The 26,977-nt window shown below is 41.6% G+C and overlaps 2 protein-coding genes across 2 annotated transcripts; both read right to left on the reverse strand.

The window, feature by feature from the left end:
* Positions 1–1,731: 1,731 nt before the first annotated feature.
* On the reverse strand, positions 1,732–13,797 carry LOC139422052 (protein phosphatase 1 regulatory subunit 14A-like). The gene is made up of 4 exons (XM_071173192.1): positions 13,525–13,797; positions 9,351–9,431; positions 9,192–9,224; positions 1,732–2,255 (listed from the first exon to the last, which is right to left on the reverse strand). The coding sequence occupies exons 1-4, from the start codon at positions 13,720–13,722 to the stop codon at positions 2,085–2,087; spliced, it is 483 nt and encodes a 160-aa protein (XP_071029293.1). The 5' UTR covers positions 13,723–13,797; the 3' UTR covers positions 1,732–2,084.
* Positions 13,798–16,568: 2,771 nt separating this feature from the next.
* LOC139422053 (delta-like protein B) lies at positions 16,569–22,487 on the reverse strand. The gene is made up of 7 exons (XM_071173193.1): positions 22,437–22,487; positions 22,103–22,342; positions 21,937–21,994; positions 21,559–21,816; positions 20,384–20,745; positions 19,799–20,015; positions 16,569–17,290 (listed from the first exon to the last, which is right to left on the reverse strand). Exons 1-7 carry the CDS (start codon positions 22,485–22,487, stop codon positions 16,569–16,571), a joined length of 1,908 nt encoding a protein of 635 aa, XP_071029294.1.
* Between the last annotated feature and the right edge of the window lie 4,490 nt (positions 22,488–26,977).

A 26,977-nucleotide genomic window follows, 5' to 3' on the forward strand; every position in this document is an offset into this window, starting at 1 on the left:
CAACACTTAAATATTTAGTTTTGTCTCATTAATTGAAATTAATTTAGCCTCTGTGTGATGGGATTGTGCAACACAAATTACTATAACAAGCCTACATACAGAGTGGAATTCACAAACACAACAGTCAAAAATACCTAATATAAGGCCTACAGTCCATGCTCCCAAATACTGGAAAAAAGTGTGCTTCATTAGGTTACATTAGGTATAATGACTCCATGGATGCATGCCTCCAGAAGAGCATCTTCTGAGGCTGAGGGGTGCTTTTCCAAAGGCGCATGGTGCTGCATGGAGATCACAAGCTCTTCAACTGGGCAGCAGTGTCGCGATGGTGGGAATAGCCTATACGGAGACTACCCAAGACCACTGCAACATAATTATTATTCATTATTAAAGTGTGGGAATAAGCTCATGCCAGACTTAGCCTACGATTAACCTCTCCCTACATTAAGTTCATATGTTCATGACTCGATTCATATAATTTAATTATGTTTCCCACAGAATACGTTTTGACTCGATTTTCTATATTATAATATATTATTATTATTGATATTCTGTAAAAGATTTTGACTGTCAAAGACTCCAGTGGTCATACATAATTCATAGATTTACCAAATATTATTCTATGTTTCATTATTCCTGGTATATACTACTGGTTATGATTGCAGACAGAGCCCAGAGAATGGATGGTGCAATATTGAATTAGTCATATTTTGATTAAGCGCATGCATGGGGATGTCCACGTCACTCAAAGATATGCCCATGCTGTAGAGATACACCTAACAGACTGAAACTTCACTGTTGTAGGCATAATACAGTTAGTGCTATCTAGACCTGCGCTGGCAAACAAATCCATTGCATTAGCGACCTAAATGTGAAGTAAACTCAACTGAGGAGTAATAGAGAATGGAGACTTTTAACTTGAATACGTGCAGGATACCTCTTCCCGGTTTCCCTGACTTCCGTCTTTTTTAAATACTGTGTTATGCTTGTTGAGTAACATTCCTCACAGACCGTTTCGCGTACGTTCTTTTTTTGTTGGTGAGATTAAACTGATAAAACTCTGAAAGGTTAAAGTACGTCAGAACTGCAACACAAGATTTGCTCAAGCCTAAAATGTTAGTCCGTAATCGTAACATGGTGATTATCTGTTCAAAGATAAAAAAATGTCATGTTTACGTTTAATGTTTCACACATGACTTTTCTTACGACCCTGACAATAAGTACGTTCAACCTTTTGGCGGCTATCTGTCTCCATAGGAACCCCCTTCTAAAAGATGACATGCCTGACCCAGCCCTGGCCTGTCATGCAGACAAACCTGTACAAAAGAAGGACGTACTGTAGGCTACGTCACATGCAAGAGCCCAGAGTAGTAACTCTGTCGCCTCTATTTGAACTAGAGCCAAAGATAAACTGCCTAGAACAGTGCATGTAAAGCATGACAACCATAGAAAGAGGAGTTGCCTAAAGCACATACAGATCTCCAGGCCCATATTCATAAAGCGTCCCAGAGAAAGAGTGTTGATCTAGGATTAAATCCCTCTCTCTATTTAATCTTCTTCATTATGATCTAAATGGCAAAACGATATCCAAGATCAGCAATGCTACTGAATTCAGGACCTGGGACCAGGCTAGACATGCTGTTCTTTTAAAACCTTGTCGAAGCAGCCTATCTACAGCGTCTTTTTGAATGACAACAACAACGACAATACAGGCCCTATAGTGATTGACATATGTTTTATTTACCTCCATTTTAATATGATGAATTCATTTAATTCATTTAAATTCACTCAAAAATAAAGTTGACAGTACAAACAAGAGGGCAAACTGGCTGGGGGCCATCACTGCCAAGATGACTGGGATGAAATGGCTTGACAGGGAAACAAATTTACAGAAACATTCCCAAAATTCCCAGGTTTTCTAGAAATCCCAAGTGTAGGATTCCCGGGAATACTTGGTACCTGCTTATTCCCTCCTGATTCCAGAAATTCTCCAACCAGAATTTATGTAAAACGTGGGAATTTTGGGAACATTTTCAGAGTTTAACGATCCCAGTCAGAGGTCATATGTCAGGGGTTTGGTGAGCTCAGGGGGTCTGGTGGGTGTGGGTTCGGGGCCAGTGGGGTCTGTTAAAGTGGTAGGGCTGATGGTGGTGCTGGGCGTGGTTGTAGTGGGAGGGGTGTTCGATGCCCTCGGTAGCCAGCTCCTCCTGCTTGTGAAGGCCCTCCAGCTTGACCAACAGCTCTCCAATGAAGGCCTGGCATGGAGGGACATATAGTAGCATTATGTACAGTACTAGTCAAAAGTTTGGACACACCTACTCATGCAAGGGTTTTTCTTTATTTTTACGATTTTCTACATTGTAGAATAATAGGGAAGACATCATACTATGAAAGAATCCATATGGAATCGTGTTGTAACCAAAAAAGTGTTAAACAAATCCAAATATATTTTAGATTCTTCATAGTAGCCACCTTTTGCCTTGATGACAGCTTTATACACTCATGACATTCTCTCAACCAGCTTTATGAGAAATGCTTTTCCATATGCTGTGCACTTGTTGGGAGCTTTTCCTTCACTCTGCTGTCTAACTCATCCCAAACCATATCAATTGGGTTGAAGTCGGGTGATTGTGGAGGCCAGGTCATTTGATGCACCACCATCACCCTCCATTTTGGTCAGATAGCCCTTACACAGCCTGGAGATATGTTTTGGGTCATTGTCCTGTTTAAAAACAATTGATTGTCCCACTAAGCGCAAACCAGATGAGATGGCGTATCGCTGCAGAATGCTGTGTTAGCCATGCTGGTTAAGTGTGCCTTGAATTCTAAATTAATCACAGATAGTGTCACCAGCAAAGCACCCCCACACCATTACACCTCCTCCTCCATGCTTCTCGGTGAGAACTACACATGCAGAGATCATCCGTTAACTTCATATGGCTGCAGGGGCAGTATTGAGTAGCTTGGATGAAAAGGTGCCCATTGTAAACGGCCAGCTCCTCAGTCTCAGTTGCTAATATATGCATATTATTATTAGTATTGGATAGAAAACACTCTAAAGTTTCCAAAACTGTCAAAATATTGTCTGTGAGTATAACAGAACTGATATTGCAGGCGAAACCCTGAGGAAAATCAAAACAGGAAGTGGCTTTTATTTTGAAAGCTCCATGTTCCATAGCCTCCCTTTGCTGGATTTAAAGGGATATCAACCAGATTCATTTTCCTATTGCTTCCTCAAGGTGTCAACAGTCTTCAGACATAGTTTCAGGCTTTTATTTTGAAAAATGAGCCAGAACGATAACATCGCGTCAAGTGGTCACATGAGTTTTGCTTGCGCAACAAAATTTAGACAGCCATTGTTTTCCCCTTTCCTACTGTGAAAGACATTTGCGGTTGATATATTATCGATTATATATTTTAAAAACAACCTGAGGATTGATTATAAAAAACGTTTGACATGTTTTTGTGGACATTATGGAAACTATTTGGAATTTTTGTCTGCGTTGTCGTGACCGCTCTTTCCTGTGGATTTCTGAAACTTAACGTGACAAACAAATGGAGGTATTTTGGATATAAAAATCATCTTTATGGAACAAAAGGAACATTTGTTGTGTAACTGGGAGTCTCGTGAGTGAAAACATCCGAAGATCATCAAAGGTAAACGATTAATTTGATTGCTTTTCTGATTTTCGTGACCGAGCTACCTGATGCTAAGTGTACTTAATGTTTTATCGTGCGATCGATAAAGTTACACAAACGCTTGGACTGCTTTCGCTGTAAAGCATAATTTCGAAATCTGACACGACAGGTGGATTAACAAAAGGCTAAACTGTGTTTTCCTATATTGCATTTGTGATTTCATGAATATAAATATTTATAATAATATTTATTGTATGTAGCGCTATGCTATTCAGCGGTTGTTGATGACACTTATCCCGATAGGGGGATTGCAGCCATAACAAGTTAACCTACGCTGCATCTCAGAAAGACACAGCGGTTGGAACCAAAATTCTCAAATTTTGACTCACCGGACAAAAGGACAGATTTCCCCCGTGGTAATGTCCATTGCAAGTGTTTCTTGGCACAAGCAAGTCTCTTCTTATTATTGGTGTCCTTTAGTAGTGGTTTCTTTGCAGCAATTTGACCACAAAGGCCTAATTCACAGTCTCCGCTGAAAAGTTCCTGAGATGTGCCTGTTACTTGAACTCTGTGAAGCATTTATTTGCGCTGCAATCTGAGATGCAGTTAACTCTAATGAACTTAGAATTAACTAAAGCAGAGGTAACTCTGGGTCTTCCTTTTCTGTGGCGCTCCTCATGAGTTCCAGTTTCATCACAGCACTTGATGGTTTTTGTGACTGCACTTAACTTCTTGACCATACTTGAGACGCAGACGTCTCAAGTATGCCCCTGGAAATGCAAATGCGCTACGCTAAATGCTAAATGTACTCGTTACAACTCAATCTTTGATCAAAATTCACAAGCAGGGTATTGAATTAAAGCTACACTCGTTGTGAACCTAGCCAGCAAGTCAGATTTTTAAAATGCTTTTCGGCGAAAGCATCAGAAGCTATTATCTGATAGCATGCACCCCCCAAAATGCCAGCACGACACGTAAACAACAGATTTTGCGGTAGCCGGCGCTACCCAAAACGCAGAAATAAAATATAAAACATTCATTACCTTTGACGAGCTTCTTTCTTGGCACTCCTATATGCCCCATAAACATCACTATTGGGTCTTTTTTTCGTTTAAATCGGTCCATATATACCCAAAATAGCTTTGTATGGAAGCTGTGTCATTCAGAAAAAATCATCGTTTTTAAACGCTGCGTAATTTTTTAAAATTAAAAAAGTCGACGATAAACTTTCACAAAACACTTCGAAATCCTTTTGTAATCCAACTTTAGGTATTAGTAAACGTTTATAATCTATCAAAACGATTACAGGGCGATGTCTCTTCAATAGGTCTTCACTTCAAAAACAATGGCATCTGATATCTCCCTCAACTGCATCCGGGTGAAGACTGGGAAAATGGAGGTCAGATAGAAGGATTTTCCAACAATTAATTCAATTGAAAATTAGGACAATGGCGCCATCGTGCGGAATTTGTATGAATTGCAGGCAGATCGCCATTAAATTCTGTTCTCTTTTAACAACTGGTGGAAGTGACTTATGGAAATTATTTTTAGCTTTCAGAGAGCAGTTTTTCTTGCGTTTTTCAATGAAACACACGATCTGTTATAGTCACAGCCGTGATTTAACCAGTTTTATAAACTTCAGAGTGTTTTCTATCCACACATACTAATCATATGCATATACTATATTCCTGGCATGAGTAGCAGGACGCTGAAAAGTTGCGCGATTTTTAACAGAATTTTCGAAAAAGGAAGGGGTAGAAGTAAGAGAAACTTTTAAAGTTGGCTGACCTTCATGTCTTAAAGTAATGATGGACTGTTGTTTCTCTTTGCTTATTTGAGCTGTTCTTGCCATAATATGGACTTTTACCAAATAGGGCTATCTTCTGTATACCACCCCTACCTTGACACAACACAACTGATTGGCTCAAACGCATTAAGAAGGAAAGAAATTCCCCAAATTAACTTTTAACAAGGCACACCTGTTAATTGAAATGCATTCCAGGTGATTACCTCATAAAGCTGGTTGAAAGAATGCCAAGAGTGTGCAAAGCTGTCATCAAGGCAAATGGTGGCTACTTTGAAGAATATAAAATATATTTTGATTTGTTTAACACTTTCTTGGTTACTACATGATTCCATATGTGTTATTTCAAAGTTTTGATGTCATCACTATTATTCTACAATGAATCAGTAGGTGTGTCCAAACTTTTGACTGGTACTGTATCTACCAGTGGAGGCTGCTGAGGGGAGGACGGTTCATAATAATGTTGGGAAAGGAGCTAATGGAATGGCATCAAACACGTGTTTGATGTATTTGATACCATTCCACCTATTCCACTCCAGCCATTACCACAAGCCAGTCCTGCCCAATCAAGGTGCCACCAACCTCCTGTAATAAATAATGTTTTGTATTTTTACCTTTCACATTAGATACATACACTGTGTCACACCTTGATCTGTTTCACCTGTCTTTGTGCTTGTCTCCACCTCCCTCCAGGTGTTGCCCATCTTCCTCATTATCCCCAGTACGTGTTCTCTGTTTGTCTGTTGCCAGTTCGTCTTGTCAGGTCTTACCAGCGTGTTTCCCATCTCCCTGCTTTCTCAAGTTCTGTTTCCTAGTTTCCCCGGTTCTGACCATTCTGCCTGCCCTGATCCCGAGCCTTCATGCCGTTCTGTACCTGCCTGACTCTGACCCGTTTACAAACCTCTGCCTGTCATAAAACCCGAGTCTGCTTGCTATTCTGTACCTTATTGAGTCTGCCCTGGATTACGGACCTCTGCCTGCCTTTGACCTGTCTTTTGCCTGCCCCCTGTTTGGGTCAATAAACATCTGTGACTCCAGCTGTCTGCATCTGGGTATTATCCTGAGTTCTGATACACTGAACAAAAATACAAATGCAACTTGTAAAGTGTTCGTCCCATTTTCATGAAATTAAATAAAAGATCCCAGAAATTATCCATATGCACAAAAATCTTATTTCTCTCAAATATTGTGCACAAATTTGTTTACATCCCTGTTAGTGAGCATTTCTCCTTTGCCAAGATAATCCATCCACCTGACAGGTGTGGCATATCAAGCAGCTGATTAAACAGCATGATCATTACACAGGTGCACCTTGTGCTGGGGGACAATAAAAGGCCACTCTAAAATGCCACAGATGTCTCAAGTTTTAATGAAGTGCGCAATTGGCATGCTGACTGCAGGAATGTCCACCAGAGCTGTTGCCAGAAATAGCCATGTTAATTTTTCTGCCATAAGCCACCTCCAACATTGTTTTAGAGAATTTGGCAGTATGTCCAACTGGCCTCACAACTGCAGATCACGTGTATGGCGTTGTGTGGGCAAGTGGTTTTCTGATGTCAACGTTGTGAACAGAGTGCCCCATGGTGGCGTTGGTGTTATGGTATGGGCAGGCATAAGCTACGGACAATGAGCACAATTGCATTTTATTGATGGCAGATTGGACAGAAATACTGTGACTGTATTTTTGCCCAGATGCTGTATTCCTGATATCTGTATTCCAGGTCATGTGAAATCCATAGATTAGGGCCTAATAAATGTATTTCAATTGACTGATTTCCTCATATGAACTGTAACTCAGTAAAATCAATGAAATTGTTGCACGTTGCATTTATATTTTTGTTCAGTATAGATAATACATAGATAGGAATTAGAGTGGGAGATGGAAAATAGAGAAGTCTCAACCCCGCCGCTCCAGGTTTGGTCTCCAGAACACCTGGATTCACCTGGTGTGTGTGTGTGTGTGTGTGTGTGTGTGTGTGTGTGTGTGTGTGTGTGTGTGTGTGTGTGTGTGTGTGTGTGTGTGTGTGTGTGTGTGTGTGTGTGTGTGTGTGTGTGTGTGTGTGTGTGTGTGTGTGTGTGTGTGTGTGTGTGTGTGTGTGTGTGTGTGTGTGTGTGTGTTTGGAAGCGCGTGTGTGGAAGCATGTGTGCGTGCATGCCAGAGTATGAGAGCGGAGCGAAGTTGGAGCGTTCCCAATTTGACTGGGGTGGGGAGCGAGATTCCCAAAGGCTGGAGCATCGGCCTTCTCGCCTGCTCCAATTTCGCTCCATTAGCACTCACTTCATGAACTCAGGGCATGCCCGCCCCAGCTTGTATTTGTAGTCTGCTTGTCGTAGACTACAAATGCATGTGCTAAATCAAGGTGCTAAATCAAGGTGACTTACAAAAAGGAGGACCAAGAGCAAGAGAGGGAGTACAGTGATGTAGTGTCCACAGCTAAAGAATCATTGTGGAATCTGAAAAGACACTTATCCCAAAAGCATGATTGTGTACTTACTATGAACTTACATGCTAAAAGAGAGGAACGAGGTGGATAGATAACTAGGTGTGTCATTGTAGCAAAGTATTTATAAACAAAACTCTGATCTCTTAAACGTTTAATTCATTTTTGTTCTATTATCTATATAATAGGCCATAATTGATTTTGGCCCATTAGGCCTGATACCCTAACCCTTACCCTACTTTCAAGGAGCTTTCAGTTTTGATTGGGATATTTTGCCTAAAAAACTTTTAGGCCTACCTATAGAAAAACAACAAAAAAACAACACTGCCTCTCTGCCCAAACTGGCAAGAGTGGCCAAAGGAGTGTTAGCATCCCCAGTGGTTCTGCAAGTGTGGAGAGGATATTCTCCGCTACTGGCCGGCTCTCCAGTTACCATCGCATGAGCCTGAAGCCACAGACTGGCCTAACTCTTGTTTCTAAAAACTAATTTTAAAAAAAATTCTAAGGCACTAATAAGGCATTTTTCATTTCATTTGTATTTAAGTCACAGCTTATATACCTCATTTATAGACTGTAATGATTTAATACAACAAAACGTTGTTTAAATGCTGAGGGTTTTATGTCCTTACCAGCCTATTGTGTCGCACTTGCAAATGCTTCACAATGTATTTCTTTGTAGGCTATAGCCTTGAAAACATTTCAATAATATAACCTAAATAATTCATCTTCGTTCCTTCTTAGGCTCCCTGTCTGGCTCCTGACCTATTTCGTGTTTACATGCTGTTTAATATGACATGTAGCCTATTTGAAACTATGTTCGCTTCTTACATTCAGTTTTCATGTTTATTCAAATACTTTTCATTCAAATCCATATGGTTTGGTTTCAATACGCATGCGTGTTTGGGCCTGAGCGGGCCAGTGTGGGCCCTGTCCTTTGTCAAAATAGGTCCTTTGTTACAACAGAGAAGAGGGAGCAAAACAGAAGAGAAGAAATAGGGAAGGGAGAGAGAGAAGGCTAGGACAGACGGTCATTGTAAGGCATGTGGAGTGACAGTGGAAGGAGGTGTCAGACACTGCTGCCTCCTATCTGAGGCCTATACAGTGTGTGTGTGTGTGTGTGTGTGTGTGTGTGTGTGTGTGTGTGTGTGTGTGTGTGTGTGTGTGTGTGTGTGTGTGTGTGTGTGTGTGTGTGTGTGTGTGTGTGTGTGTGTGTGTGTGTGTGTGTGTGTGTGTGTACAGACTAAATAAAAGGTATGACTTAATATGCATGATTATTCCATATCATAAAACATTAGGGTAAAACATACCTCTGTGTTGTTGCTGCACGTCTGAAGGATCTCCTGATGGTGAACAGAGTTTAAAGAAGAGAAAATTCCTTGTATCAAAATTCCAGCAGTTAACTTATCTGTCAAAGTCTGGTTGGTCTGAGTCCATGATCAGAGCAACTTTGGGTGGGCGGGGCCTACCTTTAACTTTTTCACTCGCTCTTCATTGCTAGCCAGGTCTAACAGATGATCAATGTTTACCTCATCTGGCATGTCATCCTCCTGCAAAACACAAGTCGGAAGTTTACATACACTTAGGTTGGAGTCATTAAAACTCGTTTTTCAAGCACTCCACAAATGTATTGTTAACAAACTATAGTTTTGGCAAGTCAGTTAGGACATCTACTTTGTGCATGACACAAGTCATTTTTCCAACCATTGTTTACAGACAGATTATTTCACTTATAATTCACTGTATCACAATTCCAGTGGGTCAGAAGTTTACATACACTAAGTTGGCTGTGCCTTTAAACAGCTTGGAAAATTCCAGAGAAAGATGTCATGGCTTTAGAAGCTTCTGATAGGCTCATTGACATCATTTGAGTCAATTGGAGGTGTTCCTGTGGATGTATTTCAAGGCCTACCTTCAAAGTCAGTGTTTCTTTGCTTGACATCATGGGAAAATCTAAAGAAATCAGCCAAGACCTCAGAAAAAAAATTGTAGACCTCCACAAGTCTGGTTCATCCTTGCAAGAAATTTACAAACGCCTGAAGGTACCACGTTCATCTGTACAAACAATAGTACACAAGTATAAACATCATGGGACCACGCAGCCATCATACCGCTCAGGAAAGAGACGCGTTTTCTCCTAGAGATGAACGTACTTTGGTGCGAAAAGTGCGAATCAATCCCAGAACAACAGCAAAGGACCGTGTGAAGATGCTGGAGGAAACAGGTACAAATGTATCTATATCCACAGTAAAACGAGTCCTATATCGACATAACCTGAAAGGCCGGTCAGCAAGGAAGAAGTCACTGCTCCAAAACCGCCATAACAAAGCCAGACTACGGTTTGCAACTGAACATGGGGACAAAGATTGTACTTTTTGGAGAAATGTCCTCTGGTCTGATGAAACAAAAATAGAACTGTTTGGCAATAACGACCATCGTTATGTTTGGAGAAAAAAGGGGGAGGCTTGCAAGACAGAAGAACACCATTCCAACCGTGAAGCACGGGGGTGGCAGTATCATGTTGTGGGGGTGCTTTGCTGAAGGAGGGACTGGTGCACATCACAAAATAGATGGCATCATGAGGCAGGAAAATGATGTGGATATATTGAAGCAACATCTCAAGACATCAGTCAGGAAGTTTAAGCTTGGTCACAAATGGGTCTTTCAAATGGACAATGACCCAAGCATACTTCCAAAGTTATGGCAAAATGGCTTAAGGACAACAAAGTCAAGGTATTGGAGTGGCTATCACAAAGCCCTGACCTCAATCCTATAGAAAAATTTGTGGGCAGAACTGAAAAAGCGTGTGCGAGCAAGGAGGCCTACCAACCTGACTCAGTTACACCAGCTCTGTCAGGAGGAATGGGCCAAAATTCACCCAACTTATTGTTGGAAGCTTGTGGAAGGCTACCCAAAACGTTTGACTCAAGTTCAACAATTTAAAGGCAATGCTACCAAAAAATAATTTAGTGTATGTAAACTTCTGACCCACTGGGAATGTGATGAAAGAAATACAATCTTAAATAAATCATTCTCTCTACTATTATTCTGACATTTCACATTCTTAAAATAAAGTGGTGATCCTAACTGACCTCAAACAGGGAATTCTTACTTGGATTAAATGTCAGGAATTGTGAAAATCTGAGTTTTAATGTATTTGGCTAAAGTGTATGTAAACTTCTGACTTCAACTGTATATTAAAAACGCACACACATGTATACTGTATATTATCAGAGTAGAAAAGTAATAGTAGCAATGTCCATGTATCCAACTCTCCAAACTGTATCAGTGGCCTAGCCAGACAGAACTGAGCTCTGTTGTTCCAGACCAGTTGAAGATCAGCCTCCTCTCCACACAAATTCTCTCTTAAGGGCATATCCTAAAATGATAGTTGCTGACATTATTGTTTATCTGATCTAATGCTTAGCTGAGATCAGGCATGAGCCAACAAGGTGCACTTGTGGCCCTATAGGGTTGAATGTCCTGCTTTACACTAGTAGTGTACTAAAATCAAAAGTTTCAATCAAAGTTTATTTGACAAATGCGCCAAATACAACAGGTATTTGGCACCTTACCGTGAAATGCTTACTTACAAGTCCTTAACCAACAATACAGTTAAGAAAAAATAACTTACAAAAAAACAAATTTAAAACTAAAACTAAAGAAAAAACAAAACTAAATAAAATCAAACTGTCATCAATGCAAAAGTTGGCTACTTAGAAGAATCTACAATATAAAATATATTTTGATTTGTTTAATACTACATGATTCCATATGTGTTATTTCATAGTTTTGATGTCTTCACTATTATTCTACAATGTAGAAAATAGTAAAAATAAAGAAAAACCTGTCACGTGTGCTCCCTCTCTGGCCTCTAGGTCACCAGGCTGCTCGTTATGGCGCACACCTGTCACCATCATTACACGTACCTGCACGTCATCAGACTCACCTGGACTCCATCACCTCCTTGATTACCTGCCCTACATATGTCACTCCCTTTGGGTTCTTCCTCAGGCGTCATTGTTTCTGTTCCTGTGTAATTTCTGTGCGTTGTTCGTGGTTCTTATTTGATATTATGGTGTGTTTATTTATTAAAAAACTCACTCCCTGAACTTGCTTCCCGACTCTCAGCACACATCGTTACAAAACCCTTGAATGAGTAGGTGTATTCCAAACTTTTGACTGGTACTGTAGTTCCTGGATGGCAGGAAGCTTGCAGTATTGCTACAAGGTTACAAGGTGCAGTATTGTTACAAGTTTTATGTCCAAAATTGCAGCCTATTCCCTATATAGTGCATAACTTTGACCATAGACCTCTGGTCAAAAGTAGTGCACTACATAAGGAATAGGCTGACATTTCAGATGCAGACAAGAACACGGAGCAGAATGTTATATTTTGACATTTTAATAATTTATCAGACACTTTTACCCAGAGCGACTTACAGGAGCAATTAGGGTTAAGTGCCTTCCTCAAGGGCACATTGACAGATGTTTCACCTAGTTGGCTTAGGAATTTGAACCAGATACTTTTCGGTTACTGGCCCAACGCTCTTTACCGCTAGGCTCCCTGTCACTAGGACACCTGTATCCCCAAACCATCACAGCAGAGCAAAACATCTGGCTAGTGATGTCACATGGCCAGCTGCAGTATGTTTACCCTACCTCAAGGAGTATTAACCCCATCCTCTGTACGTTCTCTTCCTGTTTCTCATCCTTCATCCCTCATTCCCTCTCTGTAAGGGAGGGAATGAGACATGAAGTTCCATTTCTGTTCCTTTCCCTTTTTTCCAAGTGGCCATGTAAGGCAGCGAGTTAGCATCCCCCAGCCACCATGTATACATGTGTCTCTGTCAGGAGGCGGCTGCTACAGTGGTGGCTCAAGACTTAGGCTACATCTGACATGGCACATTATTCCCTAGTGCACTACCCATAGATCCCTGGTCAAAAGTAGTGAACTATAGGAAATATGGTGCCATTTTGGACAGAGCCTTAGTCCACAGTGCACCTTGCATCTTCTCCGGTCCTTTTATGGACACTGTGCCCTCTCATAACATACATATTGTATACGCCTTGTATATACATCTCATATACAACGCCCACAACAATGTGCAAGTCTGCTTAGTCCTGTTAAGGACGACGCAGAACAGCTGGTTTAGAAATGCCTCTGTAATTTCAAGTACCAGTTATTGTGTTTGAATGTACTACAGTAGTTATTCTATATTGTTTGTGTCTCAGAGGAGTGTTCATTTGTCTGCATGTTAGACATGGGTTATAAAGCCCTGTAATACCCTCAGTGCTGCGAAAAGTACAAATGTAATGTTGAGATCCATGTGTTATGTACAGTGTGTCTATACAGAGCACAACCCAGCCCTTTTTATATGAATATCCAACTCAAAGCCTTGTTTTTAAACATAAAGTGAACTATTTTTTTAATCAAATTCTATTGATTTTGGCAAAGGTGAAAGAGCAAAGTTCTCATTCTTAAAGGATGGGAAACTTTCAGATAATATATTGCCTGATTAGAAAGTTAACTTGCCATGATACCCAAAATCTCTTAACAGTCTGAAACCTATTGCCTGAGCACTTACAAGACACTTTGTGTGGTGACCATTATTATGATCCATAGGCTATGACGGCACTCACTTTGCTCAAGTACAGCTCATCCAAGCAGTCATCGATCCATTTCTCCACGTCTAGTCGTCTCTGTAGCTCTTTTCTGTTGTATTTCACAGTCACTCGAGCTTGTCTCTTCTGTAGTTTGACTCCGTGTTCTCGAGACGTTTCCAAATCTGATGAGTGGACTTCCTCTGCTCGCATCCGTCCGACCCTGTCGGCTGCCATGTCTGGTCTGACTGGTTCCCAAGCAAATGGGAGCTTGAAACACTGTGTGGGTTGAAGCGAGAATGTAATTGTGGATTCGACAACATTCTATGTAGCAAACCTAAAACAGTCTTCGGGTTCTAGTTTCAACTCTTTCTTGCGGAAGCGCACCGAAAAAAAGCGCACAGTAAAAAGTGACCGAAAGATTGTAGGTTGTTAAACCAACACAGACAGAAATTGGGACAGATTCTGGGAAGAGAAAAATAAATATTATAGAAACATGTGTTTGAGCAAGCGTTCGAATAATTTTGCTAATTGGGTAGGCCTACCTTGCGTACATTATGCAATGGCAGGTTACTTCTCACATTATATACCAATCGTTTTACATAAACCCCTCATTATAGGCTTATTTTCAAACATTTGAATTGAATGACATTTATACCTTTGTCTATCATAGGGCCAACTTGCTCTATGATGATACTCAATCGATAGGTGACAAAAACTGATGATTTTATAGTTTTTATTCAACACACTCACAGCAACAAAAAAACGTAAAATATATATATTTTTTAGCAAATGCCTGACAAACTAACTTTGGCATGAACATAAATTTACACTGGCTGTTCTTCAGAAACAGCAATACTCATAATCCGTGTATCAAAGTCACATGTTCATTGATTTCAGGTCATAAATAATTTCCCCGGAATATTCCTGGTGTATTTAGATTACACAGAATAATCAAAGATGTAGAACAAGTTGTTTATTTAGGATCACATAAATATATCTCTGAATTTGTGACAAAAGGAAAACATTTTACATTTAAACTCAGCAAAAAAAAGAAAAGTCCTCTCACTGTGTTTGTCAGCAAACTTAACGTGTAAATACTGGTTGGAACATAAGATTCAACAACTGAGACAAACTGAACAAGTTCCACAGACATATGACTAACAGAAATGGAAGAATGTTGCCCTGAACAAAGGGGCGGGGACAAAATCAAACATAACAGCTCTCACTCTCCGATCCAACAGGTCCCAGACGTGCTCAAATGGGATTGAGATCCGGGCTCTTCACTGGCCATGGCAGAACACTGACATTCCTGTCTTGCAGGAAATCACGCACAGAATGAGTAGTACGGCTGGTGGCATTGTCATGTTGGAGGGTCATGTCAGGATGAGCGTGCAGGAAGGGTACCACATGAGGGAGGAGGATGTCTTCCCTATAATGCATAACGTTGAGATTGCCTACAATGACAATAAGCTCAGTCCGATGATGCTGTGATACACCGCCCCAGACCATGACGGACCCTCCACCACCAAATTGATCCCACTCCAGAGTACAGACCTCGGTGTAACGCTCATTGCGTCGACGATAAACGCGAATCCAACCATCACCCCCGGTGAGACAAAACAGTGACTTGTCAGTGAAGAGCACCTTTTGCCAGTCCTGTCTGGTTCAGCGACGGTGGGTTTGTGCCCATAGGTGACGTTGTTGTTGGTGATGTCTGGTGACGACTTGCCTTACAACAGGCCTACAAGCTCCCATACCAGCCTTTCTCAGTCTATTGCGGACAGTCTGAGCATTGATGGAGGGATTGTGCGTTCCTGGTGAAATTCTGGCAGTTGTTGTTGCCATCCTGTACCCCTCCAGCAGGTGTGATGTTCGGATGTACCGATCCTGTGCAGGGGTTGTTACACGTGGTCTGCTACTGCGAGGATGATCAGCTGTCGGTCCTGTCTCCGTGTAGCGCTGTTTTAGGCATCTCACAGTATGGACATTGCAATTTATTGCCCTGGCCACATCTGCAGTCCTCATGCCTCCTTGCAGCACGCCTAAGACACATTCACGCAGATGAGCAGGGAACCTGGGCATCTTTCTTTTGGTGTTTTTCCAGAGTCAGTAGAAAGGCCTCTTTAGTATCCTAAGTTTTCATAACTGTGACCTTAATTGCCTACCTTCTGTAAGCTGTTAGTGTCTTAATGACCGTTCCACAGGTGCATGTTCATTAATTATTTATGGTTCATTGAACAGGCATGGGAAACAGTGTTTAAACCCTTTACAATGAAGAGCTGTGAAGTTATTTGGATTTTTACAAATTGTCTTTGAAAGACAGGTCTTGAAAAAGGGACATTTATTTTTTTGCTGAGTTTAATAAATAACATAAATAAAATGGTATAACAACTGATAGTTTCATCTTAGGAAATGGTATGTTGACAAAAATAATAGTTAATTTTAAAATGAAAAATATATATGTTTTATCTTTTGGAATTGCTAATATCAGAGTTCTGGTGAAATGAGCTTAGAAACAAAAACAGTGGAAAAAGTTGAATATATTTGCTGTATTCATCTCCTTGAAGGTCATTGATAACAGTCTATTGTCTTCCAAAAAAAGTACAGGTCAGAGAATCAGGTCTTCCTGTATTTGATTTAAATGGTTCTTCCAGAGTCATTTGGTCAATATCACTGTGTTGGAGCAAGTGCATTGATAGGTCAGTGTCCATCGTAAGTAGTTATGAGGAATTGGTAGTCATCTCTTTGGGTTATTTGACATGGAAGACCTTTCTCTGAGGAGATTTCCTAAAGTTCACATACTTCAAGAGGTCATTTACTATTCTTCTTCATGACACAAGGTTGTTTTCCAACATAATTTTTTTTTGTCAAAATGTGTAGCAAACATTTTCAGAATGAGGGGAATAATTTCCAAACATTCAAGCAGTTTGTCTTTTTCTTCATTAACTTAACATTTCAAAAAGAGAGAAAAATAAGTGCTAATGATCCGCTGTTCTTCCTCCCAGTTTTTGTCTCTCACTCCCCAGGTGTTTGGCTGTCCAGTCTCCTTTTTCTGTTCATCTTTGGTCCAGGCCAGTGGCTCATCTCAGCCCAGCCCCGCTGTCCCCCCTCCAGAGGTAGTCCTGTCCAGGGGAGAATGAGTGGCGCTCCCCCCCAAGTCCCCGGCCCGTCCTGTCATCTGTGGGTCTAAGCGATGCAAGTGATGCCATGCTGAGGCGCGGGTCGCTGTTGCTGATCTTGAACAGGCCACTAGCCGCCATGAAAGCCTCTCTCTCGCTGGGGAAGCGGTTGATCCCCGTCTTCAGGTCGTTGAACACCGCCGTGTCATTCAGCTGCTTCCTGCCACTCAGCCGGCGCCGCCGCAGCACCACAATGCCCATCGCCAGGCCAAGGGCGAGTAACGCCAGGACACAGGAGGCTGTGAGGGCTGTGGAGGAAGGTTTATTGGTCAGTCGGGGGGCAGGATGGAAGCTGGGCTGCAGTGTGAACTCGCAGCTGGGTCCCATGAAACCCGGCGGGCACTGGCACACGGGCCCCGTGAAGTGGGTGAAGCAAGTGCCGCCATTCTGGCAGGGCTGGGCACTGGCACCGCGGCCACAGGCATCTGAGCGCAGGCTACAGTTCTTGCCGGCGTAGCCCAGCGTGCATGAGCAGGTGTAGTCGTCCACACCGTCCTGGCAGGTGCCAGCGTTCTGGCACGGCGCTGAAGCACAGTCGTCGATGTTGAACTGGCAGTTGGCGCCGGTAAAGCCTGAGTGGCAGCGGCACAGCACGCTATGACCCAGGTCTAGACACTCACCGCCTAGAAGACAACATATCACACGGCGCCAATTAGTACACTGCAGCCTACCACATTCTGAAGTAGCACAAGATGTGATATCATACTGTTGGCACTTCATGACATCATGAATTCATATACCCTGAAAACATGTATTAATTAATTGTTCTACCAGCCAAGTGAAGTCCTTCATTATCAAGTACTTCAAGCAAGTGCAGGTGCGTACTTCAACCACTAGATGTTGCCAGAACCAAGGCAAGCTCCTCTCCATCCACTATCACCTGTTTTCAGTTATTTGGGGAGCTGGTGGACTGTTTTAAATTCCTTGGCATAACCATCTCATTCGATCTGATATGGCCAGCCAACACAAACGCTGTGATCAGGATGGTACAGCAGCGGCTCTATTTCCTGAGGCTGCTGAAGAAGTTTGGCATGAGTACAGGCACTCAAGTCAACTTCGACCAATGCACAGTAGAGAGCATCCTGACTGGATCCATCAATGTGTGGTATGGTAACACCAATGCATAAGACTGCAAAATGTTTCAGAGGGTAGCACACACTGCAGAGAGAATCATTGGCACTACCCTCCGCGTCATTGAGGCCATCTATGCAGACAGATCCCTTCCTAGGGCCCAAAAGACCCCAGCCACCCTGCGAGTGCACTGTTCTCACAGGAGCATCAAGACCTCCACTACCAGGTTCAAGAATAGTTTTAATCAGAGTGCAATCCTCCTTTTAAACCAAGCAACCTGGCTGCTGTTTTTCTCCTACTTTTGGAAGTTTACATAAACGAGTTTTAATGACATCAACCTAAGTGTTTCAACCACTCCACATATTTATTGTTAATAAACTATAGTTTTGACAAGTCGGTTAGGACATCTACTTTGTGCATAACACATAACACAAGTAATTTTTCCAACAATTGTTTACAGACAGATTATTTCACTGTATCACAATTCCAGTTGGTCAGAAGTTTACATACACTAAGTTGACTGTGCCTTTAAACAGCTTGGAAAATTCCAGAAAATGATGTCATGGCTTTAGAAGCTTCTGATAGGCTAATTGACATCATTTGAGTCAATTGGAGGTGTACCTGTGGATGTATTTCAAGGCCTATCTTCAAACTCAGTGCCTCTTTGCTTGACATCATGGAAAAAAATCAAAAGAAATCTGCCAAGACTGGAGACCTCCACAAGTTTGGTTCATCCTTGTGAGCAATTTCCAAACGGCTGAAGGTACCACGTTCATCTGTACAAACAATAGTGCGCAAGTATAAACACCATGGGACAACACAGTCATAATACCGCTCAGGAAGGAGACGCGTTCTGTCTCCTAGAGATGAAAGTACTTTGGTGCGGAAAGTGCTAATCATTCCCAGAACAACAGCAAAGGACCTTGTGAAGTTGCTGAAGGAAACAGGTACAAAAGTATCTATATTCACAGTAAAACGAGTCCTATATCGATAAAACCTGAAAAGCTGCTCAGCAAGGAGGAAGCCACTGCTCCAAAACCGCCATAACAAAGCCAGACTACGGTTTGCAACTGAACATGGGGACAAAGATTGTACTTTTTGGAGAAATGTCCTCTGGTCTGATGAAACAAAAATAGAACTGTTTGGCCATAATGACCATCGTTATGTTTGGAGGAAAAAGGGATAGGCTTGCAAGCCAAAGAATACCATCCCAACCGTGAAGCACGGGGGTGGCAGCATCATGTTGTGGGGATGCTTTGCTACAGGAGGGACTGGTGCACTTCACAAAATAGATGGCATCATGAGGAAAATGATGTGGATATATTGAAGCAACATCTCAAGACATCAGTTAAAAGTTAAAAGTTAAAGCTTGGTCACAAATGGGTCTTCCAAATGGACAATGACCCCAAGCATACTTTCAAAGTTGTGGCAAAATGCCTTAAGGACATCAAAGTCAAGGTATTGGAGTGGCCATCACAAAGCCCTTATAGAAAATTATTGGGCAGAACTGAAAAAGCGTGTGCGAGCAAGGAGGCCTTACAACCCTGACTCAGTTACACCAGCTCTGTCAGGAGTTACGGGCCAAAATTCACCCAACTTATTGTGGGAAGCTTGTGGAAGGCTACCCAAAATGTTTGACCAAAGTTAAACAATTTAAAGGCAATTCTACCAAATATTAATTGAGTGTATGTAAACTTCTGAATCACTAGGAATGTGATGAAAGAAATAAAAGCTGAAATAAAATTACTCTACTATTATTCTGACATTTCACATTGTTAAAATTAAGTGGTGCCCTAACTGACCTAAGACCAGGAATGTTTACTTGGATTAAATGTCAGGAATTGTGGAAAAACTGAGTTTATTGTATTTGGCTAAGGTGTATGTAAACATCCGACTTCACAACATACTGTATGACTGAAAACATTTAAAATCTTTTTACTGTACATGTCTATGTAATGTACTATATGTGCGAGCGCTCCAACAAAGAATTACAACTACTTTAATACCTGCAAATAAACTATAACTTCAATTTGAGCTTGATCCATTGCAGTCAGACTCACCATTCAGACAGGGGCTGTTGCTGCAGCGGTCCAGTTTCTTTTCGCAGTTGGAGCCAGTGTAGGTGGGAGGGCAACGGCAGGAATAGCCCCCCATCAGCATCTCCATGCAGGTTCCTCCATTGAAACAGGGCCCATCGGCACACGTCATGGCGATGATCTCACAGTTCTTCCCATAGAAGCCCTGGGGGCAGGTGCATGAGTAGTCGTTCTCCAGGTCCTAAAGAGAGAGATGATTGTCATTAGAGTATTTTTGATAATGTCGAGAGAATTGTCGTTAGACAGACACCTTGACCGAGCTTTGGCTTTCTACAATCCATAGATGAACCATGATTACTGATCATGTTTCTGACATTGTGTCTTATTTAAATATGTTTATTACTGTGTTATGTTACACTGCGTTTGTACCTTGGACACATTTCCATTTTACCTTCAAATGGAAGATTAAGAAAAAAAACAATATAACATGGAATGCCAAATTAACCGAAATACAAAATGGTTTAATTAACACCCAATTGAACATATAAAAAAAAAATCTGAGTCAATATTTAACTATCCCTATTTCCTGTAAGCTGTAATATTACTCACATTGCAGCTGCCTCCGTTCTTGCAGGGGTTGCTGTCACACTCGTTGGTCTCCAGCTCACAGTTGGTGCCACCGTAGCCCGGGCGGCAGATACAGGTGAAGCTGCCCTGGCCTGTGTTGGTACAGGTGGCACCGTTGGCACACGGCCGATGGTTGGTGCAGTAGTTTAGGTCCTGGTCGCAGAAGAGGCCGCCCCAGCCCTCCTTGCAGTCACACTGCCACGGCTGGACGCAGGTGCCATGGAGGCAGCCCGGGTAGCGCACACACTCGTTGCAAGAGGGCCCCTGCCAACCCATTCTGCACTTGCAGTCCCCAGGGGCCTCGCAGTAGCCATGCCTCGCGCTGCAGTCTGCTGAACAGATGGCTGGTGGGAGGAGGAGGGGGGGGGGGGGGGGGGGGGGGGGGTGATTACAATGAATGGGCAGATTGGGCACGCATGCACCCACCCGCCCACCAACTCTGTCTGAGCCCCCCCACTGCCGGCCCTCCCAACTGTTTGTTAAGTATTAAACCAAGCAGCTGGTGAGCACTCGACCGTAGGAACAGAAGCCAGGACTTTCTTTTCGCCCTCTGCCTCACACACACACATCTCCAACATGTGTCCCTGGTGAGGCATGGTTCTTTCTCCCTTTGTTATAGGGGAACAAAGGGCAGATCGAACTCCACAAGCCGTCCTTACTATAAAGTCTACAAAGCAACAACAGGAGGCTTTCTGAGATAAAAGTACATACTTAAGGCTCATGCAATTATGCCTGTCTAAAATAGTAGAGTGGCTGGTTATGGGATTAAATTGAAATCCTTGAGGCAGAAAAGTAATCTTAGTTTAGAAATAACTTGGCACAAACATTTTCATAAAATTGAAAATTAAAATGTGTTGCACATGCTTAATTATTGGTGTGATTATATGTAAGCCAGTATGTACACATTTTTGCCACCAATCATTCAGGTCTATATACTGCCCTTGTGACACCTTCAAAGAGCATTAATTGTTTTCACTAAGGAGAATGCCAAAATTAACATTTGCCTCATTTATCAATGAATCCTTGTGTGCACTGTGCAGTCTAATTATACAATAGGCCTATACAGTGCAGACTGAGACAACCTGGTTGACAGAATCTGAGTCTGGACAGTAATGTAGCCTAAAGTCATCGACGTTAACCAAGTAGATTGAACTTACGATCAGAACAGTAGTTGCCCTTCCAGCCCTCCAGACATTGTTTGTTTCCCTCCACGTCACAGTTGTAGTGGCCCAGAGTGTCATCGCGGGGTCTGCAGTATTCGGCGCAGCTGTCGCCAAAGTAGTACTCGTCACAGAATGCGTGATAGGAGTAGCGCAGCTCGCTCTGCTCTCCGAAGTGGACGTCTTGAGACCAGTCCTCGCCTATGGCCAGTCTTCTTCTGGTAGCCAAGCGGCTGACCAGGTTGTTTTGGTTGTCTGAAAAAATATAAGAAAAGTAGTATTGTAGTAGCCTATTGGCATACTGATTTGTTTTTAAGTAACAGGAAGGCTGTTAAAAAAAAGTGCTATAATAAGCCTACTGCAACAACACCTTACCTGTGTATTCTGTAGGGATTTCTGCGTTCCATGCTTCAATGATCAGCGAAAATGTTCCCTGTAACAGAGGTAAATCCTGTATTAAAACATTTATGCAAGAATGATAGAGTAACATAACATTTATATGTCCTTGTGTAACAGTATTTATGAATAAAATATTATTTACCGGCCACTTAAAATGGAACGGTATTCTAATAGGAGCGCTGCTGGAAATTGAGGTCTGATCTGCGCTTATGACGTTGGTGTGTCCTGTTCCAAAAGTGCATGGTGGCTCCGCATGGATGACGTCCTCTGAGTGTTTGAGACAAATTCTGAAAAAGATGTGACAGTCCCTATGCCTTCTGCATATGCGCTGAGCAGTGTTGAACGAATGGACTTTCAGCTCGAACACACCAGAAGATGATACCTGCCAAGAGAAGAGCGAATTGGACATTAGAGATATGCTGTGCATAAAGCACGGCAATATTGAATGGTTCCTCATTGTTACATTTTGTACTTACCACTTGCACTACAGCCAAAGCAAAGACACATCTAAGAGGTAGCGAGGCCATTTCCGCCAGGTGTTTGGTTGGTAGCTAGCTATACAACAATCCGCAGGTGTTTGCATTCGTTGTGTCCAATAGAAATGTGACAGGCCCGTATTCCCAAAAAACAGGATAGAAAAAAATCCTTGCAGTCACACCATAAAATTAGTATGAAAAGGTATAGCAGTCCAAGCAAAGTCCTCGCTCTTCCCTATGTCCTGGTCGCTGGTCTTCACTTGTTTTGGTTCTGGTGGTTAATGAGAGTGAATGAATTTTATACCCCTGATGCGCGCCCCTGTCACGCGTCAGGAGGCGGGGCACGGTAAGACCCAAGGGACAACCACGACGCGTCGGAACATGTGTGTGGATTTGGTGCTGATTAAATTTATCAGCAAAAATAACATAAGGCCTATACTTAGAGCATAATCATATTTGAAGTGTGATTGGCACAATACATATGTTATACAGTTATACAGCTGCAACAAGCTGCAACAAACACTCAAACGGGACAGTTTTATTTCAATCTCTTCATTTAAAAACTCAATCATGGACACTCTTACTGACAGTTGTGGCTGCTTTGTGTGATGTATTGTTGTCTCTACCTTCTTGCCCTTTGTGCTGTTGTCTGTGCCCATTAATCTTTGTACCATGTTTTGTGCTGCTACCATGTTGTGTTGCTACCATGCTGTGTTGTCATGTGTTTCTGCCTTCCTATGTTGTTGTCTTAGGTCTCTCTTTATGTAGTGTCGTGCTGTGTCTCTTGTCGTTATGTGTGTTTTGTCATATATTTATATTTAATTTATGCATTATTTTTAATTCCAGCCCCCGTCCCCGCAGGAGGCCTTTTGCCTTTTGGTAGGCCATCATTGTAAATAAGAATGTGTTCTTAACTGCCTTGCCTAGTTAAATAACGGTTAAATAAATAAATAAAACATAAAATACAACTAACTAGCCAAATGTCCACGATTTTGGAGTCGAGCTAGGAAATGTGTGACACAAGCATCGAAAACTGAATTCTTAGGCCTACATATTTAATTATTAAACTTCAAACAGACACATAATGATATAGTTCTACAAAAGCATACGATTTTCAACCAGTATAATGAATAGGCTTCGCAGCCTAACAGCTCTACAGTATCTATACCTACTGGAAACATGTAACAGAAAAAAGTTGTTAATTTATTAAGCACTTTAGCCTACCGGCACAATGATGGTAAATTAAGTGTTAGACAGCATCACATGATAATAAACATTAGGGTTATGAGTGGTTATAACCTAGGCTACTATTCGATATCACCTATTCTTAGGTCTTTCAATTCTATTCCAAATAAGTTGTTTTCACAAAACGTTGGCATAAGAACATGTATTGTTCAGTATTAATTCATTGTTCAGTATTAATTAATTTGTGGTAAATATCGATCTGAAGGAAGTTGGGAGAATAGCATGATCCGCCCTTTCTTCAGTCACAAAATTGTAATTGCTCAGACGCGTGCCGGCAGGTTATGGATGAGACCTTTCATTGTGCGCTTCAGGGATATTCGGGGGTCTATTGTTGAGGTTGAGTCAGGGCAGGGGCACTCTCTCTGGACCCTGCAGCGGGCTAGAGTTTTTGCCTTTGTGTGAACAGCTGTATGGTAATCAATGGCACATGATCTACCGTGCGGTCCTTCTCAATTTGTCCTTCCCAACTGCACACAACTTTCTTAATGCATATTGATTTAGGGGGCATCAACAGGGGTATTTCCAGCATATGTCGTGCTTATTGCAATTATAGCCTATACACTTTTAGAAAAAAAGGTGCTATCTAGAAGTAGTTTAGTTATAGGACTAGGCTACCTTACACCATGCACTTTAAGATCTTTGACCACTTTCAGATCATATGTCTTTCCTGTATTATTAAAATTAACTCTAATAAACCCAAACAATTACTATTGGATATTGGACTACAGTCAATTTAAAATATTACTATAAAATCCAACCAATCAAGTCTTAACAATATGGGTAGCCTGCTGAGTGCACTGTCGTTTTACGCAGAGTAGACTCATTATTCATGGTTTTAAAGTGCGAAGAGATGTAGAAGTCTCCTGATTATTGAGAACAAAACCTTCTATCAAGCAGCACCACTTGAAAAAAAAGTGCTTCACGCGAAAGTGTGTGTGTGTGAGATTTAGAGGGGAAGGGCCACCACTGCTTCTCGTTCGTGCATTGATATTCTAATGAGCGAGGGGCGCGTGCCGTCACTGACCCATACATCATTCCTGGCACACTTCTCTGCTACAACAGTAAATCAAGTAATTCCATGAAGTTGCGCACAAATAAGTCACAAGTAGAGCATAATGAAAGAAGTCCTCAATGGCAAAGAAATATAGAGAAATGTTCAACTGAACTATGTAAAATATAAAGGACACCATGTAAACTTGACACAACTGTTCAAAAGCATTGGAGTCAATATTGGGCAACTCAATAGTAGGAAGGTTTTCCCAATGTTTGGTATACTCAGTGTATATCTATTTCTTATGCATGGGAATAGTTTGGAACATATTTCGAAAATTAAAATCACTTGGAGCTAATTTGCATGGTGTATTTACATTATTTGTTAAATTTGACTAGGCAAGTCAGTTTAGAACAAATTCTTATTTTCAATCACGGGCTAGGATCAGTGGGTTAACTGCCTTGTTCAGGAGCAGAACGGCAGATTTTTACCTTGTCAGCTCTGGGATTCGATCTTGCAACTTTTCGGTTACTAGTCCAGTGCTCTAATCACTTGGCTACCTGCCGCCCCAATTTATGTCAAAAAATAAAACAAATGAATACAAAAACACTACCATTCAAATGTTTTGGTCATTTAGAAATGTCCTTGTTTTTGAAAGAAAATCATTTTTTTGTCCATTAAAATGACATCAAATTGACCAGAAATACAGTGTAGACATTGTTGATGTTGTAAATGACTATTGTAGCTGGAAACGGCTGATTTTTTATTCAATATCTACATAGGCGTATCTACATAGACGTACAGAGGCCCATTATCAGCAACCATCACTCCTGTGTTCCAATGGCACGTTGTGTTAGCTAATCCAAGTTTATAATTTTAAAAGGCTAATTGATCATTAGAAAACCCTTTTGCAATTATTAAACTTCCGACTTCAACTGTACATGTGTAGTGCGGTGCACAGTGTGTTCTTTTACATGTTCTTCACAGAAAATGAGCTAAGGCCAATGAGTCTCAGGATGAAAAAATAATTAATTGTATCATTTTTCTTTTAGCAAACTTTGAAAATGGGTCCCACAACCCGGACATCACACAAGGGTTAATCCAACACTGCATTTAATGTAAAAATAAATTGGCAGTTGTAGTGTAATGTGTCTAGGTGAAGCAGGTAAGGCGGAGTCAGGCGCAGGACACAGAGATGAGTAGTATTCGTAACTTTCCTCAAACATAACAACAAAATATTCCAAGAAGGAAAATATACCAGCTCACAATACAAGACTTCTTACAATGAACAAACACGCACAAAACCATTGGGGAGCCAGAGGGTTAAATAGGGAACATATCATTCAGGAATGGAAACCAGGTGTGTACAATGAAGACAAAACAAATGGAAAATGAAAAGTGGATCGGTGGTGACTAGAAAACCGGTGACGTCTAACGCCGAATGCCGCCTGAACAAGGAGAGGGACCAACTTCGGCGGAAGTCGTGGCGTGTAGCCTACCATCCAATGAGGCCTATGCACTGTCATGACGTTGGCCTGGGGGTAGGTTTATGACAGTCATAAATACCTCTTCCCCTCTTTTTCCTCTCTCTACCCTACTGAGGTTACATTTGCAAAACCCTTGGTTAACATAGAGATTCTGGGAACATCAGAAGGTGGGAGGGAAATTAACTATATTCTGGCAATCCGATCAATTGAACATATGCGGTGGTACTTAATGAACATGATGTCAGTTCGGTTGTCATCTGAGACATTCTAATCAATGATAAGATGACATAAACTCTCAATTGGAAAGTCTACACATCAGAGCTATCTGATTCACATGGAATTGTTGTTCAATTTAAATGTTTGAATATGAAATTATTCGTGATGGGATGAAATGTGATTTTTAGCTTCTAAAATGTGATACTTGGGTTTTCATAAGAAAGGGCACTGCTCAATCAGTGGCCCGTCCCTGTGAATGGACATGGGCTATAAAACTTTTCAAACACGCCCTCCTCTCCCTTCCTATATAAGCCCTTGACGACAATATAACCTCCTGTTCCGAGGACTTGAGGACGACGGTCCTATGTCAGAATGGTTCAGATAATAACTACAGAACGAAGCCAACATCAGCGTGAGCTTTGGTTGCGAATGGTATGAACTTTGAACTCTTATTCACTACAGAAGTGATACCTCCTAGCCGTTGAGTTAGCAACAGCAGATGCAAACGAAGGTTAGGAAGGAACAGACAAGAGTATCCCGTCTATCACCCAACGACGTTACTACAACGTACCCAAATGACAACCTGAGACACTCTTCAAAGG

Source organism: Oncorhynchus clarkii, chromosome 12 (genome assembly GCF_045791955.1).
Source record: "Oncorhynchus clarkii lewisi isolate Uvic-CL-2024 chromosome 12, UVic_Ocla_1.0, whole genome shotgun sequence".
Classification (NCBI taxonomy): domain Eukaryota; kingdom Metazoa; phylum Chordata; class Actinopteri; order Salmoniformes; family Salmonidae; genus Oncorhynchus; species Oncorhynchus clarkii.